Consider the following 17,888-nt stretch of genomic DNA (forward strand, 5'->3'; position numbering starts at 1 on the left):
TAGGCTCCCAGAGACACAAGTAAATGTATCTCAGTTTTTTAACATGCACATTACTTTAGTTATTTGCATTTGCTTCACACAAACCCAGGAGTACCACTTTCAGAGGTGGTCTAATCAAGTGTCATTAGCCTGATGAGTACCAATCTTCCTCAAGCACTTGTATAATGAAGGTTTTTTTTTTTTCCCCCAAAAGTAATTTTGTGACGTGGCAAGCATTTTTATTGCAGTGTTTTTGTCCTTCATTGAAAGAAGCTGAAGGATGGTGACTTGGAATTCATCAGCAATGCATCTTTGCCTTCTTCCTTCCTAGATCAGACTCCTTTCTCTCAGCAAAGTGAAGTCCTACTTGAAATCAATGGGAGGTAGAAGCCTCAAAAATTTTTAAGGATTTGGGCCTAAATGACTCAATATACTCCCTGAAAGAAGAGTTCAGTTGCTGGGATAGATGGCATTAACAGTAAAGTGCTGCTATAAGGGGGACACCTTTTGGACAGAGGTGGCTGGTTATTAACTACTATTTCTAGGACCACAGGGCAGACTAACTAGAGGTTTAAGCTTTTTCAGAGGCTATAGTAGCCCATTGGAAAGTAAACATATACACTATTCTCCAGCAGTGGCTGCCACAATTAACAGGAAGACAATATATCCCATAAAGAGGTAGTGGGCACACACAGTACTGTTAAAAGATTCCCTAAAATTATAACATTGAGTAGCTGTGGGAGGGAGGGAATGTACAATAGAATCCAGTAAAATAAAAATGATCTCTCCTAATAGTTGCAGTATAGAGAAAAGCTGATTTCACAACTCTCTGTTAATGTTTAAAGTGAATTTTCATTAGGGCCTTGCCCATTTTTGCCCATGGCAATTTTCAGTATTTGTAGCCAGGTCTGAGAGAGATAATAAGCAATTTGGAAGAGGGGAGTGGAGCCATCACTGTTATTTGTAGTGGAGAGATGACACAAATTATTCAGTGGAAAATCTATTTGAAGAACTTAAAAAAAGGTCCCCATTTCAGCAGAAGATTGGAAAGTCTTTACCTATCCCCTGAGCATCACCCAAAAGGTAGCAAAAGGTGAATTTTTGAAAATAAATTGAAGTCTTCATTCAACCAGTTCTTCCATAAGCAGCCCACCCCCAACCTTTTAAAGACATTTCCTTTATCCTCTTGAAATAGCTTTGGATCAGCTAGCATTCTGGCTATGACTACACTAGCAAGTTTTGCTGACAAACCTGTAGTTTTATTTACAAAACTGGTGGAATGTCCACACACAAAATGCATTTTGTTGACAGTATGTCAACAAAAGCCAGCACTTTTGCCGACAATCTTCTGCCTCTCCCAGATAAGAAAGAGTGCCTTTTGTCAACAGGTTCTGTTGACAAGAAAGCTGTGTGGATGCTCTGGGGGACCTTCTCTCCACAGACAGGGCATCCAGAAGAATGGATAGCCCAGTCTGCTGTGCTTCTGGGTGCCTGTTTTGTTGAGAAAGTGGTCAGGCAGTGTGGCTGCTCTTGACAGAATGGAGCACTCTTCTGATTGGCTTTTGAGTGTGGCAGAAGTCTTATTGGGAAATCTCTTCTGACAGTTACTTCTGTTGACAGATCGCCTCTGGCTTTAACTATGAAAGTCTTTAGGGCAGGTCTACAGAGCAAGCAAGATTTCATGGCAACAGTCTCAAGAGTCTTGGTTCTATAGACTTGGGTTCATATTATGGCACTAAAAATAGCTCCAGACTCCCCGATCCCAAATGTCCACTCAGACATTTTTAGATCTCTAGCATGAACCCAAGTCTACAGACCTGGGCTCTAACACTCACTGCTGTGAAATCTTACTTGCTTTGTAGACATAGCTTCAGTTTAAACAAGTTGGTATAGGATGAAGGGAGTATTGTCTATAGTTGATACGCAACATTGCACATGGCTAGACATAAGAGGTCTCTGCAAAAGCACTTAAGGTCAATGGAAATACTTGGAGGCTTCATCTACATTACAGCAATCTGTCAACAGAAGTTACTGTTGGAAGAGATCTTCTGGCAAAACTTCTGTTGACAGATTACGTCTACACACAAAAGCAGATCGAAAGAGCGATCTGCTCTGTCAACAGTGAGCAGCCAGACTGCCCAGCTGCTCTCCCGACCGAATGGCCTACCCGGTGAACCGGAAGCCCTGTCTGTCAATGGAGGGTCCCCCAAAACATCTACATGGCTGTTTGGTCGATTGAAACCACCAATAAATATGCTATTCCTCATCGCAGAGAGGCAGAATGCTGTTGGAGGAAGTGCCAAGTTTTGTTGACACATTTTGTGTGTAGATGCTCTGCAGGATTTGTTGACAAAACTCGACTAGTGTAGACTTAGCTAAAATATGAATAGGTCAGCAAGTGCATAATTCATTACAGAATCGGGATTTTAGATTGCAAATTCTTCAGAGCATGGACCATCTTTTATCTTATGTTTCTGCAGTGCCTAGCACTCTGCAGCTCTGGTCTTAGTTGCTTTTAGGTGCTTGCAAATAAAAATAAGAATTGCAGATTACAAATAAACATGAGAAAACTTACACAACGAGTAGCAAAGGATAGTGTATGGTGTCTGCAAAGGTTGCTGGCTTTAAGATTTGCATGGGCAATTCTAGGCAAAAATAACAAATAACAAGAGTTTAATATTGGAACATTGAGATAACTACAATATATTTTTACAATGTTGTGTCTGCTTATCAATAGAAGTAAAACAGCATTCCATAAGACGGTCTGATACATAAAACCCTAAATACACAGATGTAATCAAGGATAAGATCCAGACTGTAATAACGGGGGGTGACAAGAAATTTAAACTAGAGTGAGGTATTGAGACATGCATCACTTACACATCATACAATTAACATCTGGCAGTAGCTACTATTTTTCCCTTTAGGCAGCTAGATGAGTGACATTGCCAGGAATCAATATTTTTGGGAGGCAAAGAAAGCGAAGGTGGTGATAGGTTATGACAGAAAGGACATGAGATACAATTGCCAATTAAAACATGGTTGAATACCTGACAGCTGGAATTTTTGTGTTTTAAGGGCTTCAAGACAGTTAGGGGATGGACTTGCCTCTTAAACCTAAATTCCAGGGGGTCAATTGTGATCTCACTTCCTCTGGTATAATACAGAGCAGAACCTACTCCAAGTTGGCAGAGTTCCACTGGTATAAAATCTGTGTGTGTGAAAGCCCTGTTAAGCCCCCCTTGTGTTATGGCACTCCCCCAAAAACTTCATTTAACTCCTCTGAGATGCACTTCTTGACACCAAGCGGTATACAAAAACTCCCACACAAATGATTTCTGTGTTAATGATAAAGCGTCTGTTTTTAAAATATTAACTATGATCCAGGTTACTAAAGGGATACCAATTAAATCAGTATTAGTGGGATTTTCAATACAATTAATATACGGATTAACCACTAGGTTTAAGTAGTTTGTTTTGCAATTATTTCCTGACACTTGGCCTAATTACTTATTCAGTCTAAATGCTAATGGACTATAAATGGGATCAATGGCCCTGGGACAATCAGAGGCACAGCCTTTGACTTCAAATATACATAAAACACGGCACAAACTCCTCCTGTTACTGTGACACCTTAAGGGCAGCCCTTGGGTACATGGTGAAGGCAATGAAAAAAATACAGCCAGTTTTGTATTTATTACACATGAAAAACAGGCTAGTTAAGATCAGCAGATGATAGTTGCACCAACAACTGCAGTTAATACTGTTAGTAACAGTTCTTGAGTTATTTTTGTACATTTAAAATATAATTATGAAATGGCTCATGTGGTGCGGATAGGGTTGGATCTAAATGATAGTCCATCACTGAACTTCTGTTCTTGCTCATACTGTTCAGGAAATGCACAACTGTCTTCCTTATTTCTTGGCATCATTTTCTTTTCATGATAAGAATGTTTGAGACAGAGCATTTTATGTAATAATTGCAGTATTCAGATAGCCACAGCAACTTGGCTTTGGGCCTCATGTTTTATAACACCATACACTGGTCCAGATTACACAGTAACACAGTATCTCTCATGCCTTATTCTGTAAGCATCAATCTATGTTGTATTTGAAAGTATGTTTTCTATTACAGTGCACTTGAAGAAAACCTTTACTATGACCAGCCCCATCAGAGAGAAATTATCAAGTAACATGTTTTCAGTCCTGTTTCCCTAACTCTCAAGTATAGCCACACAAATGCCATGCAGAGATTACTATCTGTGTGAGCCATCACATGTTTTGGGATGTCATATGTGGAGCTTGCATGAAACAAAACAGATGCTCTTTAAAATGTTGTGGGTGCAGCTAAGGAGGCTGGTGGGAAAAGTCTGAACTATTTGGTCCTGCTTTGTCATTATTAAGTACATCTACACTCATCCCTTGCTGTATGAGCACAATTGGTTCCCAACATTCTGCTTGTAAGCGAAAACTCGTAAGAGGGACACTAAATTACCATTAAATACACATTAAAGTCTCTGACTGGCTGCTAGGGCTCCTAACTCAGTGAAGAAGTGGCAGCATGTGGCGCTGCTTTTGAAAGGTGAGTGAACCTTGGGTTGGGAGGTGGTTGCAGAGCGTTAAAGGCTGGGGGCAGTTTGGGGCCATGAGCAGGAGGGAGGGTTAAAACCTGGTGGCGGCTCCAGTGGAAGAGGTTGTAGCTCGTTCCTCTGGGCTCCTGTCACGGTACCTGGGGGGGAGGGTGCGGCGAGCTGGGGAGTTCGGGGATGGGCTGGGGTGGGTGTCGGGAGCAGGCCAGGCTAGGGAGTGTGCAGGGAACTGCAGGCCAGGGGAGTGGTGGGAGCGGGCTGGGCCGGAGCTGCGGATCTCCCAGCCCCCAGCCAGGGACCCTGCAGCTGGCTTATATAAGCGGGGTAAATTTGCTCGTTTTTTGAACAAAGGTAGGTATGAATGTCCCTCGTTTTAGTGAGTACTCATTAGTAAAGTACGGTTAAATGAGGGATGAGTGTATTTCTATCTTTGTTCCCAGCTCCTTCTTTTAGTCTGGTCTGTTTTGCACACACATGAGGGAGAGAATATTTAATTGAGGGGTGGAGGTGGGGGAAAAAGGACTACCTACATTTTCAAACTGCTCCAAATTTCATTCGTCTCTGCTGCAAATAAGATCTTACTTTGCTTTTGCCTTTCCTTTTCTTGCACAGCTGCTTTTCCCAACCTCTATCAAATTGCATGGGTTTTGGGAAAAAAACCTGTATCACTGAGACTGAAAACCTCTTACATGCATGTCTCCTGATTGGTGATTACTGCTTGATTCACTGCTATTTGCTGCTCTGTACTGAGAGACTGTCATGGATGTAGCTAGCAAACATATACAATATTCCGCTGCAAATCTGTTTTAACTAATAAACCAGTTACATTAGAGCAAATGTGCCCTGTGGTGGACAACTGATCCACATCAGGTCATCTCTTAGTATGATTCTGTTTTTACTACAAAATCTAATTATTATCCTTTTCTCTGACTGATGCCTTCCTCATCAACTCCTTTCTCCAGAATAACTTCTTTCTATGCAACACATCCTAACCAACTGCTTCCCAAACTGAATGACACTGCTGACTGCCACACTAATTTTTCCTCTTGCCTGTCAAGATGACTGGTATTTCACAACAATAATAATAAAAGGAGAAATAAAGCTACTTACTGTAATCATCTATCTTGATTTCCATATACTCCACTTTAGGCATTTGCCTATCATTTACAGTCAGCTGCACGTTTTCATTTACCTCCAGCTCAAAAATTTCTGAAAGAATAAGGATAAAAAACACACAAACCCTTTGGAGTTATTTATAGACAAGTTAACATTTTACCAATGCCCCTAATGTTTGTAAATGAAATATTTTCTAGACACACAGTCCCCTTGGAAGGCTCTGATGAGAGATGAACAAGTAATATGTAGTTATTACTTTGTACTATTTCTGAAATATGCTCCAGATCCAAAGAATTATAATGGGTTTGATTATTCTATAGAAAAAGAAATTGTCTCAGATGAAGACTGGTATAAAATGGCATCCACTGAAATCAATAAGACTAAATGGATTTACACCAGCTGACATCTAGCCTTCTAAGTCTAGCTCCTGTAACTGTTTTTGCATCAGACAGTAGCAGATTAGGGTTGCATCAATGCAAATTACGAGCTCACTCCACAGTTTAAGTAGAATGGGACAAGAGAGGGGGGTTCTGGTGCACATTTAAGGGAAAATATTCTGGCCGCGTCTACACATGCACGCTACTTCGAAGTAGCGACGCCAACTTCGAAATAGCGCCCGTCACGGCTACACATGTTGGGCGCTATTTCGAAGTTGAAATCGATGTTAGGCGGCGAGACGTCTAAGTCGCTAACCCTATGAGGGGATGGGAATAGCACCCTACTTCGAAGTTGAACGTCGAAGTAGGGCACGTGTAGCCGATCCGCGTCCCGCAACATCGAAATAGCAGGGTCCGCCATGGCGGCCATCAGCTGAGGGGTTGAGAGATGCTCTCTCTCCAGCCCCTACAGGGCTCTATGGTCACTGTGGGCAGCAGTCCTTAGCCCAGGGCTTCTGGCTGCTGCTGCTGCAGCTGGGGATCCATGCTGCATGCACAGGGTCTGCAACCAGTTGTCGGCTCTGTGGATCTTGTGTTGTTTAGTGCAACTGTGTCTGGGAGGGGCCCTTTAAGGGAGCGGCTTGCTGTTGAGTCCGCCCTGTGACCCTGTCTGCAGTTGTTCCTGGCACCCTTATTTCCATGTGTGCTACTTTGGTGTGTAGACATTCCCTCGCAGCGCCTATTTCGATGTGGTGCTGCCCAGCGTCAAAGTTCAATGTCGACGTTGCCAGCCCTGGAGGACGTGTAGATGTTATTCATTGAAATAGCTTATTTCGATGTCGCTACATCGAAATGAGCTATTTCGATGGAGCGTGCACGTGTAGACGTAGCCTCTGTCTGAGAGTTCTCCAGGAATGTGAAATCAATTAAGAGTCAATGAAAACTCTAAACAGGACATCATTCATCGTTTACCACGCAGCTCTGCAAACTGCAGCAGAGCTGACTCCCATTTTAAATAGCTCACTTTGGTCAGCACTATGCTCTGTACCCAGCACACAGAGGGATCTAGTGGTTAAAGCCCATGCACTACATTTTCAAGTGTTCCCCCAAACCTGAGCATCCCAGCTTCTGGATTCCAAAACTGAGGGCTCAGCCCATGTGATTCCTGCTCTGACTGGATGTATGGGTGTCTGGTACCAGAACTGGCCCTGTCATATAGGCGTACTATGCAGTACCCTAGAGTGCCATCTTCCACTCAGCTGTTCCACTGACTCTTGCCAAGCTATTTGCTTCTCCTGGTTGTTTGTTCTCCAGGCGGCACCCCTTCCCTTCTGCCTAGGTTGTACCTAAAAGCTGAGCAAGCAGCCTCCCTCCTGGTTTGGAGACAAACTCTTTAGCCCTCATGGGATGGTTCATCTCCAGCTGACCCTTCCCTTCCAGGCAGGGGGCCAGCAGCTGAGCTTCATCTCACCAAAACAGCTTAATGATGGACCTGGAGCAGCCCTGCATACATTCAGCAGAAGAGGTCTGAGGGTTCCTAGCAGCAATACATGATCAATGGAGAGGAGGCCAGGAGACACACTGCAACATGGAGCAACTGTGTCTGAGAGTGCAAAGCATTACTTCAGGCTAGGTTCCATTCTTACCCTTTCTGGCAAGATGTGTTCTTTCCCTTCTCCTCGACAGCAAAGGCTTAATTCATTCCCATCAGCAAGTGAAGGCTGGTCAGGCTGCACCTTACTTCAGAGCCCTTATCTCCTAACAGCTCATCAGCGTTAGGCCATTGGAAAGAGTACCATAGCAGCTCCCTGGCTCTCAAAGCTGTTAGAGACTGTGTCTCCAGTTCTTAACCCTGCCAATTCCGGATTACATGGAGGTATACAACCACAGTGGCCAGCCTGAATCATCAGAATGCTTCCCTCTCCTACAGGTGTCCTTCAAACCCCAGCTCTCTGACTCTTCCAAATGACTGTCATAGGAGGCACCAGCAGGCCTTCAGCCAAGGATTCACCTGCCCCTAGCCTCCTTCCGTCAATCTCTTCACATCTAGCTGTAACTCCTGAGTTTCCAGATTTTGCTTCTCATACCCACACCCTAATACTGTGGCACAGGGTAACTTTTCTGGATCATGGCTTTAATCATGGCCTTTTGACCCTCTGGCTGAAGCAGGCATGGTTCATGAATCTCACCTATGTGTTCTGATGTCTCAGCTTCACCTACAAGGACCTTCTCCAGCCAGGGCCTATCCTTCACCCAACTCTCTTGAAATCTGGACCCAAGAAAATTTCATCTTCTTTAAGCTGAGTGTCTAACCCAGAAATTTATTTTCCTATGAAGCGCTAATAAATATGGTCTATTTGATCTGGAAGACAGAGTAAAATATAACATGGAACTTCCCAAGACCAATTACACATTTTACTGACTATAACTGCACTTTAATGACACTTATGCTTAAGGATACAACTCCCTCAGGCCCTCCAGGAAATATAATGTTGTAGGTTGTTCATAATCATGTTCTGAATCACATTTAGTCAGGCCCATCTCCAGTGAATAGAAAAGCACACACAGCACAAAAACACGCCTTTACCAGCTAATACATTTCACAGATCTTTCTGCAAGTGGCTATAATGGTTTAATGACTATTCAACATGTTTCTGAAAAAGCCTGTCTCATCTCTATTGAATTCATAACCCCCACTAAAGCTCCAAAGCAACAGACTATTAAGTTTAGTTAAATATTAGAATTCTCATTTAATTAGGGCCCACACCACTAGCTTTATCAGCAGAAAGAGGTCTGCCACACAGGGGAGCTCACTAAAGCCAATTTATTTGTTCATATAATTGCATCCAGAGAAAGGCAAGAAGAGAGAAGGAAATAAGAAAAGATTGACACATCTCCTTAAGGACTTTCTTTTCGGCTTTAGGACTACAGGGAACATTAGTCTGTGAAGTACAAATGGTCAATGCTTAATTAAATGTAAGCACTCTATAATATTCAGCGTGCCTCATTGTTATCAGATTACTGCAGAATACGGAGACAAACTCCCTTTATTGAGTAAAGGTCTCATATTTAAATGAGCAAATTTAGTAACAAGCAGCTGTCATAATTGCTGGAAAATGAAGAACCAAGGGAAAGGATAATCAAATGTAGAAATCCTGCATTTTAGCAAAGATGATGTGTTTTTTGTGCATACTTCTAGTTACCTCTGCATTAAATACTATAAACAGTAAACCTCAGACTTATGCATAGATTTTGTTTTTGGGCAACCATGCGTAAGTCGAATTTCGCGCAGTTTGGGGGAGCTGGGAAACTGGCCAGTTCTGCTACACGGGTCAGTTTCCTGGTTCTGAGGACTAGTAGAGAGCTGCAAACCAGGAGGCAGACTGGCTCCGGGTTCACCTCCTTGAGGGAGCCAGGAAACTGTCAGTAGGCTGCTGCACTGGTCAGTTTCCCAACTCCCGCAAGTGGAGGGGATCCAGGAGCAGAGGGGAGCTGGGTTTCTGGCTCCCCACCAGTCACAATTTCAACTCGTGTTTATCCAAGTAATGAGTAAGTTGAAATCATGTAAATAGGGGTTTTACTGTACCTATAGCTCTTACATTAATATTTTCAGCACATTTTATGCCATTGCTGTCACATGTTTTATACGTTCCATCATAGGTCTTATGCTATACATATAATAGCCATTTAAGGTACTGTCCTCAATATAATGAGGGCATTATAAGTGGTATGCTATTATATGCAATCAGGTACATCTCTATCTTTGGAAAATCAAAGTGTAAGGAAAAGAAAATGAAAAGAAAAATAAATCCAGCCTTTTTTAGATGTTCAAAATGAAATCACCTGCATGCAAAAGTCCAAAATTGTGGCCAAATCTTGACTGGCTTAGTCATAATTTCAGTCTCATTGCCATTGAGAGAAACATAAAATAAGCAGATACAAAGCAGGCCATTTTCTCAGGTAGTTAAAATGACAAAGTCATGTAGCCTCCTTGTAACTGCAGTTATGAAGCAATCCCTGGCTTATGGAAATGTTTTAGACAGCCTAATGGTCTCAAGTTACAGAGGGGAAGGTATAGTTTGGATATTAGGAAAAACTATTACACCAGGAGGGTGGGTAAGCATTGGAATGCGAGAGAGGTGGTGGAATCTCCATTCCTAGCGTTTTTAAGTCACATCTTGACAAAGCCCTGGCAGGGACGACTTAGTTGGGGTTGATCCTGCCTTAGGCAGGGGGCTGGACTCGATGACCTCCTGAGATCCCTTCCAGCCCTAGAATTCTATGATCCATGATTCTAATGCTGTAGCTTCCTAGGACTGGGTAGCTTGCAGAAACACAAATTACTAAACCTGGAAACCCCAGACGCCCTATCATTTTGGGTATTGTCACCGTTACCTCCTGACTATCCAGTTATGCCGACTCCCTCCTCAAACCCTATGCCACCAACGCTCCCAGCTATCTGCGAGATACCGACTTCCTGAGGAAATTAGAAAACATCGGAAAAGTTCTTGACAATACCATCCTTGCCAGAATGGATGTAGAGGCTCTGTACACTAATATTCCACACAAAAACAGATTACAAGCAATCAGGAATACAATCCCTGATGTCACCACAGCCAGTCTGGTGTCTGACCTCCGTAACTTTGTTCTCACCCACAATTATTTCCAATTTGGGGACAATTTATACCTCCAGATTAGTGGAACTGCTATGGGCACCCGCATGGCCCCACAATATGCTAATATATTTATGGCTGCTCTGGAACAACGATTCATCAGCTCTCATCCCCTATTACTCCTCCTCTACTTAAGATACATTGATGACATCTTTATGATTTGGACCCATGGTACAGAGACTCTAGAAGAATTTCACAGAGACTTTAATAGTCTGCACCCCACCATCAACTTATGCCTCGATTACTACACACAAGAGATATATTTCCAGGACACTACAGTACAAATCAAGGATGGCCTGATCGGTACCACGCTGTACCGGAAACCCACTGATTGCTATACTTACACCCTTCTAGCTTCCATCCTGCACACATAACTAGATCCACTGTTTACAGTCAAGCCCTGAGGTACAATCACATTTGCTCTGATCCAACCGACAGAGACCAAAAACAACAAGATCTCTACCAAATATTCAGGTAGGCATCCTTCAGTCTGCATAGACTATGGATCGCGCCCTTTATAGTTTCAATTGAGGACTTCATTTACAGCTGGTAAAGGCGTGTTTTTGTGCTGTGTGTGCTTTTCTATTCACTGGAGATGGGCCTGACTAAATGTGATTCAGATGCTTCACATACGCACCACTATAACTCTTCTGAGTGTTGTGGGGTTACTCCTGACTTAAACTGGTGCAAAGGGGAAGAGAGACCAAAGCCCCCATTAGGGACAAAATATGCTAATGTTTGTGTCACGATAGCAGTAGAAAGCACAGAGAGGCTGAGATGCTGGGAGGTACTTAGACAGTATGTTAAGATTAAAGAAATATAAAACTGCTCCTACACAAGCTGTTGATTTCCATGGCTGTCCATGTTAATAATTTAATCTTAAAGAAAACTTTTAACTTTGAAAAATTAATTGGCGATAGGGAAGAGGAATAAATTATGGTTAAATGTACATCACAAGTGGACTAAGAGAGAAGTGGTCCAGCCCACCTGTGAGTCATTAACAGCTTCTCAAGAGGGTCTGACAGATTACCCTGCAAAGAGCCAGACAACAAGGAAACAGTAGCAGAAAATAGGCAGGCTTGTGCAGGTATTGTTGCCAACTATCTCATCACAAAAACCTAGACACCCTTGCCCTCTGAAGCCCTACCCCTTCTCTGAGGTCCTGCTGCCTTCACCTCCCTACCCCCTGGCCAATGGGGACTGTGAAGTTGCTTGGGGCGGGGGCAGTGTGCAGAGACCCACTGCCTCTCTGCTCTACCTGGGGGCCACTGGAAGGGACATGCTGACCACTTCTGGGGATGACATGGGGCCAGGGCAGGAAGTTAGCCTGAGTTAGGTCCACTGCATCACTGGACTTTTAAAAGCCAATCTCCACAGCAAGATCCTGAAACCAGGGGAGCTGCTCCCACTCAGAAGGGCTGAGAGTGGCTTGGTAAAGCATGGAAGTCCTGAGATACAAAGTAAGTTTCCAGGCATGAAGGCCTGGCCTCAGTTTCTTAGCAGAGATGACCATGAGACAACAGGGGAGTTTTGAGACGGTCCCTGATACAGGAGGGACTGGGCTCAGTTTAAGGTTGCAGGAGGGAGGAAAGAGAAGAATGTTTGTGTTATTTTTAGTTTTTAACCAATTTTGACCAATAAAACCAGGACCAAAGGAGAAGTACTATTGAACAGAGAGAAGCCTGAGTTATCTGAGGAACCAAGAGGGGAAATGGAGTCAGATGGCACTCGGAAGGCATCAGAGCCTGTTACAGTGTATAAAATATCCTCCCTGCAATATCCTGGGGAAGCACACTATTCTACACAGGGCTCAACAACGAAAGCTGTAGTATACATCAAAGCAGACATGTTCTACTCTGATTTACCCTCTCATATGTCTTTTGACCATACGATAGGCAAACCTTGCTTTTTATTTGTTTTTCTTTTCTCACAACCCCCATATTAATTTAAACTATATGGCTTCTCTAACCATAATTTACCCAGCCACAACTGCATTCTTACAGGAATTAATTTTAAATAATTCAGAGACACATCTGTGACTGTACCCGGCCTGCTCTGTTGAAGTACAAGACTCTTCTGAAGGGGTGGGAGAAGTGAATGAACTGCATAGTCATCAAAGTGCACTAAGAGAGCAGGATGCATGAAATCACACACACACAATGCTTTCGCAACAGGCAGGGCCTTGTGCTCTTCTTTAGCCATCATACTACTGTGTCAGGCCTGATCCTGTTTTCAGTGGACAATTTATCTAAGCAAAGAGTGCTGGACCAAGTCCAGGTCCAAAAAGACTGTTAGGATTTTGTCTGCACTTTGAACTGAGGTGTAATTCCACACTCAAAGAGACATACCCACACTAGCACCGATCAAGCTAGTTTGCTAAAAACAAAGAGTAATCACAACAGTGTGAATTTACCTAGAGAGGTGGTGGAATCTCTGTCTCTATAGGTTTTTACGTCCTGGCTTGACAAAGTCCTGGCTGGGATGATTTAGTTGGAGTTGGTCCTGCTTTGGGACTCAACTCAATGACCTCCTGAGGTCTCTTCCAACCTCGTGATTCTATGGTGGCAGGGGTTAGCCACATCTGTCCAAGATGCTAGGTGAATACTCAGTGGGTGAGCCCCTTCCACTGCATCACCCTGGCTTCATTAGCTTGAGTAGCACAAGCACAGGTTCGCCTCCTCCAGCTGGGAGAGAGACAGCCCCAGCTCAAAGCAGAAGACATACCCTAAGACTGCTCAAGTCTAGGCTTGTTATTTGGTAAGAAAATCTTGGCTTTGCAGTTTCTTCTGGGATATTCCCTGTGTTTGCAACGATCACCCACTTCTGTCCTGCTGCACATCTTCTGTCCCTTCCATCCTTCCAAGTAATTTCTTTTGTGATATCTGCCTATTGGATTTCAGCATCCACTATGCCCACACCCTCTGTGCCCAACCCAGTCTCCTGCCACAGACAGAGTCCTGTAAGGGGCCCTCAGCTCCACAGCCTGCAATGGGAAATGAGGGTACTCAGCCCTGCAGTGGGGCAGGTTCACTGGAATGCTCTGGCTGCTAGGTCCTGCTCTGATACCACTGCATAGCCACAACGTCAGTTATGCCAGATTGATGACTGCTTGCATTGCTGGGGCCATGCCAAGCAGCTGGAGTCTATCAAGTCTTCCTATTATTTATTATAAACTTTACTGCATTCCCTAGAGACACCCTCCCTGCCCCCCAGCTACATGTCAGGGCTACACACTGTACAGAGGTGGGGAAAACAGGGTCCCCACCTCAGCCTGCTTACAGTTGAAATATGACTCTGGCTTTGGGTTGCAGAGAAGGGACCTTGCCTTTCTTTCCATGGCTGTGAAGAGTTGGGCATGTTTTAAGACAAATGACAGCTGTCTGCTGGTCTTGGTTCTGCCAGGGTCAGGTTAAGTAACTGTCCAGTATCTGTTCTCTGTAAAAACACTTTTTTGTCTTGTCGGGGAGGAGGAAAGGGGACAGTTAACCCTCTCTGGCTTTGGATGAAATAAGCCCCATTCTCTGCTGGGGATGGAGCAAACGGAGGGCTTGGCCATTAATGTTAATATAGGAACAAGCAGGCAGGACAGGAAACAGCCACCTATCCATGTCCCAAGGACAGTCAATCTCAGCCTCTGACAGTGGCATGGAGCCCTGAAACACCTCTCATTTCCCCTACAGTGGCAGTCACAAAAGCCAGGCCTGGAAGTATTAGGTGTTGACCCCTGTGAATAAAGATACTCCAGATTCACATTAGTACAAATGATGGCAGAATCTAGCTCATTCTCACTACCATACCCCTCTGAGGCATTCAATTAGTACTATCTCATACATAGGGAAACTGAGGCATAGAGTGACTAAGCAAGCCTAAGTCCACACATTTTACCTTACTCCACACCTATCCCTCCCACCCTGTCACCCTTACCTCCTTACCCTCCCTTTTCTTTCCATTTAGCAGATCACCTCCTAAGTAAGTGTGTCCCCTGCCCCGAAAATTCATAGAACTAACATGCTATTTGCTGCCATCATATGGTTCACCCTTGTGGTTTTTAACCCCACCCTGGATTTCTTGGGTTGTTTTAAGTCTTGTCTATGCCAGTGGTGAGATGTAGGGCATGTATAGCTACACATCACAGTGAAATGCTGGTTGCGTCTACACTCCAGCAGCTGGTACATGAAGCAGTGAAGGACTTGAGCAACAAAGATGTCAGGTCGAAATGCTCCAGCACCAAGACACTACTCTGCTAAAAAGCAGCAAGTGTGGATGGAGGACTTCCTGGGCACACAAAAGGCTGTGTAGGATATACATGCCATGGTTCGGGTGTGTCTAATCAGTGCTCTCTACCTTGCTATTTACAGTGGTGTGTGCAGGGTACGTATGCTACACACCATGGTGAGTGTAGAAATAACCTTAAACAATATTGCCTCGTTGCTCTTTGGACTCCCCAGCCTCGCTGTGTCTACCTGCTTTCTCTTGTCTTACTTAGACTGTAAGCTCCTGGGGGCAGGGACTTTTTACTTTGTACTGTGGAGTCCTGCCACATTACCTGAGCACCCAGACACTACCACAAATTAATAATAACGCTAATGGCAGAGTTGAGGATAGAATCCAGAACTCCCTAGTCTGGTGCTTCCCAAATGGGCTTCTACAAAGTGAAAATAAAGGTTCCATGAGACAATTCCATTACAATAGCTGACTCCTCTGTGGCTCTCCTGCCCTGCTGCCACAGAAACAGTAGAACTAAATTTAATTGGTTTAATGGGCAGCAGGAGGGATCTGGCCATTAAGACAACTGGGAGACAGAGAGCCCCCTGATGCACCGCGCTCCCCAAGCAGCCACACCCCTCCATGGCTCAGCTCACCCCCACCAGTGGAACGGCCTTCTTTCCACTGTGCTCATGTGGCTGCCCAGTGTGGGCTGTGCTCATGTGGCTCCCCGGCCAATGTCACATATGGGTTAGTCCAGAGGGTTGGAGCTGAGGCAGTTTAATTGTGGGGATGGTGGGGCAGGTTTGAGGCTGAGAGGGGCTGAGCGTGGGGATGGCTGGGGTTTGCGGGATGGGAGGGTAAAACTTGGTGATAGAGGATGTATTTGGTGGCTGAGGTGGGTAAAGCCTGGAGATGGGGGTTGGGTTTGGGGACTGATGAGGGTAGAGCCTGGGAATGGGATTCCACAAAATTATTTTGAGTTTAAAAGGGCTCTGTGGCCAAATGAAATTGGGAAACACTATCCTAGTCCAAGATCAGTGCTCTTATCAGTACATAACTGCCCTCCCCAACTACCACACTTGGTACGTTCCTATTGTAATGGCTTTTATCACTTCATCAACTGGTTTTTAACTATGTCTTTTCCATAATGACATAGTATCAGATTAATGAAAGAGCAACAAAGAAATATGTTTGGATAGTGGAACTCTCCACAATAGTAATGACAGCTGCTATTTCTAATTCGCTTCACATCAGCAAACCTATAAGTAACATTTCTAGAAATAGTTCTCTGAAAGTAACTTTCAGGAATTAACCTGCAATGGTTCGAGTGACAGCCTAGCATGTAGAAGGTCCTCAAACTGCCCTCCACACCTGTGAAATCATTCCCCTTAGTAATTCTTAAAGCTATTTATTACTACCTGAAAGTGAATAGACTCAGAGGGGCAGCCATGTTAGTCTGAAGCTACACTAATAACAAGCAGTGCTGTAGCACCTTAAAGATGAACCCATTTGTTTATTTATTAAACCCTGGATTCGAACTGTCTACTCTAAATCTGAGGAAGTGGGTCTTGCCCACAAAAGCTCCTTACCTAATAAATGTGTTAGTCCTTAGGGTGCTACAGGACTGCTTGTTACTTGAAAGTTGCCAGCCAGCAGAATAACAAATCCTATAGTCATTGGATATGGCGCAGAAAAATCTGGTTAATTCTTTCATGCTCAGCCCATTAGTTTACATGTGAAACAAGAACTGCCAGTGAAGGTCAGATGCAGCTATGCTTAGTTTTACTACGGTGGTGTGACCCACGGAGACAACATTTCCAGAAGGCCTTCTGGCTGGGAGCTACGTCTGCTCAAGCCATGGGCCACATTACACAGTAATGATAATCACTGTTCGATGCAATCTGTGCTGTCTGCTGACTACACTTCCTCAGCAGTCTCTTATTATTGCTTATTATTTATATTACAGTATTGCATACAACACCTTTCAGCAAGTAGGGCTCCCCGAGTCTAAGTGCTGTACAAACCCTTGCTTAAAGACAGCCCTCACCACTAAGAAATTTCAGTCAAGGCTACAAAACCATACAGCCGGTAGGTGGAACACACACCAGAGCAGGGGAAGACAGAGTAACAGCATTCTAGCACAATGAGCTTTACGAAAGGCACACCACCTGCTTAGCAATCTGCTCAGGACAATATATATATTAGTTTTGGCCCTTTCAGCTCCACTAAGATGCCCTTGTGGCCCACGTACAGGTAAAGTCTGGGTGCTTCTGGTTGAAAGTCTAATGGAGAATGGCTGTTTTACTACATTGCTTGACTGCTTTTCATTGAGGAGGTACAGAATAAAGCCCAGTACTTACTTTGTTTGTCTGTCGTGTTATGAACTGTCACAATCGGAACTCGTGGACCTTGAAAAGAAGGGAAAAGAAAGGCACTTGGTTACAATAAACTCAGAGACATATATGTGTACATGTAAACCTGGTTTTGAATCTTCAAAGTTTGGAGACTCCTGAGAATAACGTGTCATGGAAGAGTAATCTAAAAAGCAAATCACCCAGGTATGAATAAATGACAGCACTGAAAACTCCAAGACGTGAGACTTCAAGGCCCTTTTCCCATGGGACCATAAATGCATCTTTCTTTCATTTGTAAATATTTTAATTAGCTCAAACACAGTTAAATCATTTGCTTTTTAATTTATCTAATGACACACAAACATTGCACAAAGCATTTACATTTGATGTCCACTGGTTAATAGTTGCAATTACGTAGATACTGTATGGATTCTTTTTAATCGAACACCGGGCACGTTCCAAAATGATGAAACGTCACAAGTTCACCCTAGAAATGTAGTGCATAGCTATTGTGCAACATGATAACAGCTTGTCTGTAACTGCCCTTCGTTGCTGAAGGATTCCATGCAGAAGGTGTGTTAGGGTGTATCT

At 43.8% G+C, this 17,888-nt stretch overlaps 1 protein-coding gene across 2 annotated transcripts in view; it reads right to left on the reverse strand.

Moving 5' to 3' along the window:
• The window catches only part of DPP6 (dipeptidyl peptidase like 6), a 612,774-nt gene that overhangs the window by 14,861 nt on the left and 580,025 nt on the right, over positions 1-17,888 (reverse strand). For both annotated transcript variants that reach the window (XM_074986299.1, XM_074986298.1), the window contains 3 exons: positions 17,304-17,351; positions 5,679-5,777; positions 2,555-2,624 (listed from right to left, as the gene is read on the reverse strand). In XM_074986299.1, coding sequence (XP_074842400.1) covers positions 2,555-2,624; positions 5,679-5,777; positions 17,304-17,351 — 217 coding nt within the window. The remainder of the gene's footprint in view (positions 1-2,554; positions 2,625-5,678; positions 5,778-17,303; positions 17,352-17,888) is intronic.

The sequence above is a fragment of the Carettochelys insculpta genome, chromosome 2, assembly GCF_033958435.1.
Source record: "Carettochelys insculpta isolate YL-2023 chromosome 2, ASM3395843v1, whole genome shotgun sequence".
Taxonomy (NCBI): Eukaryota; Metazoa; Chordata; order Testudines; family Carettochelyidae; genus Carettochelys; species Carettochelys insculpta.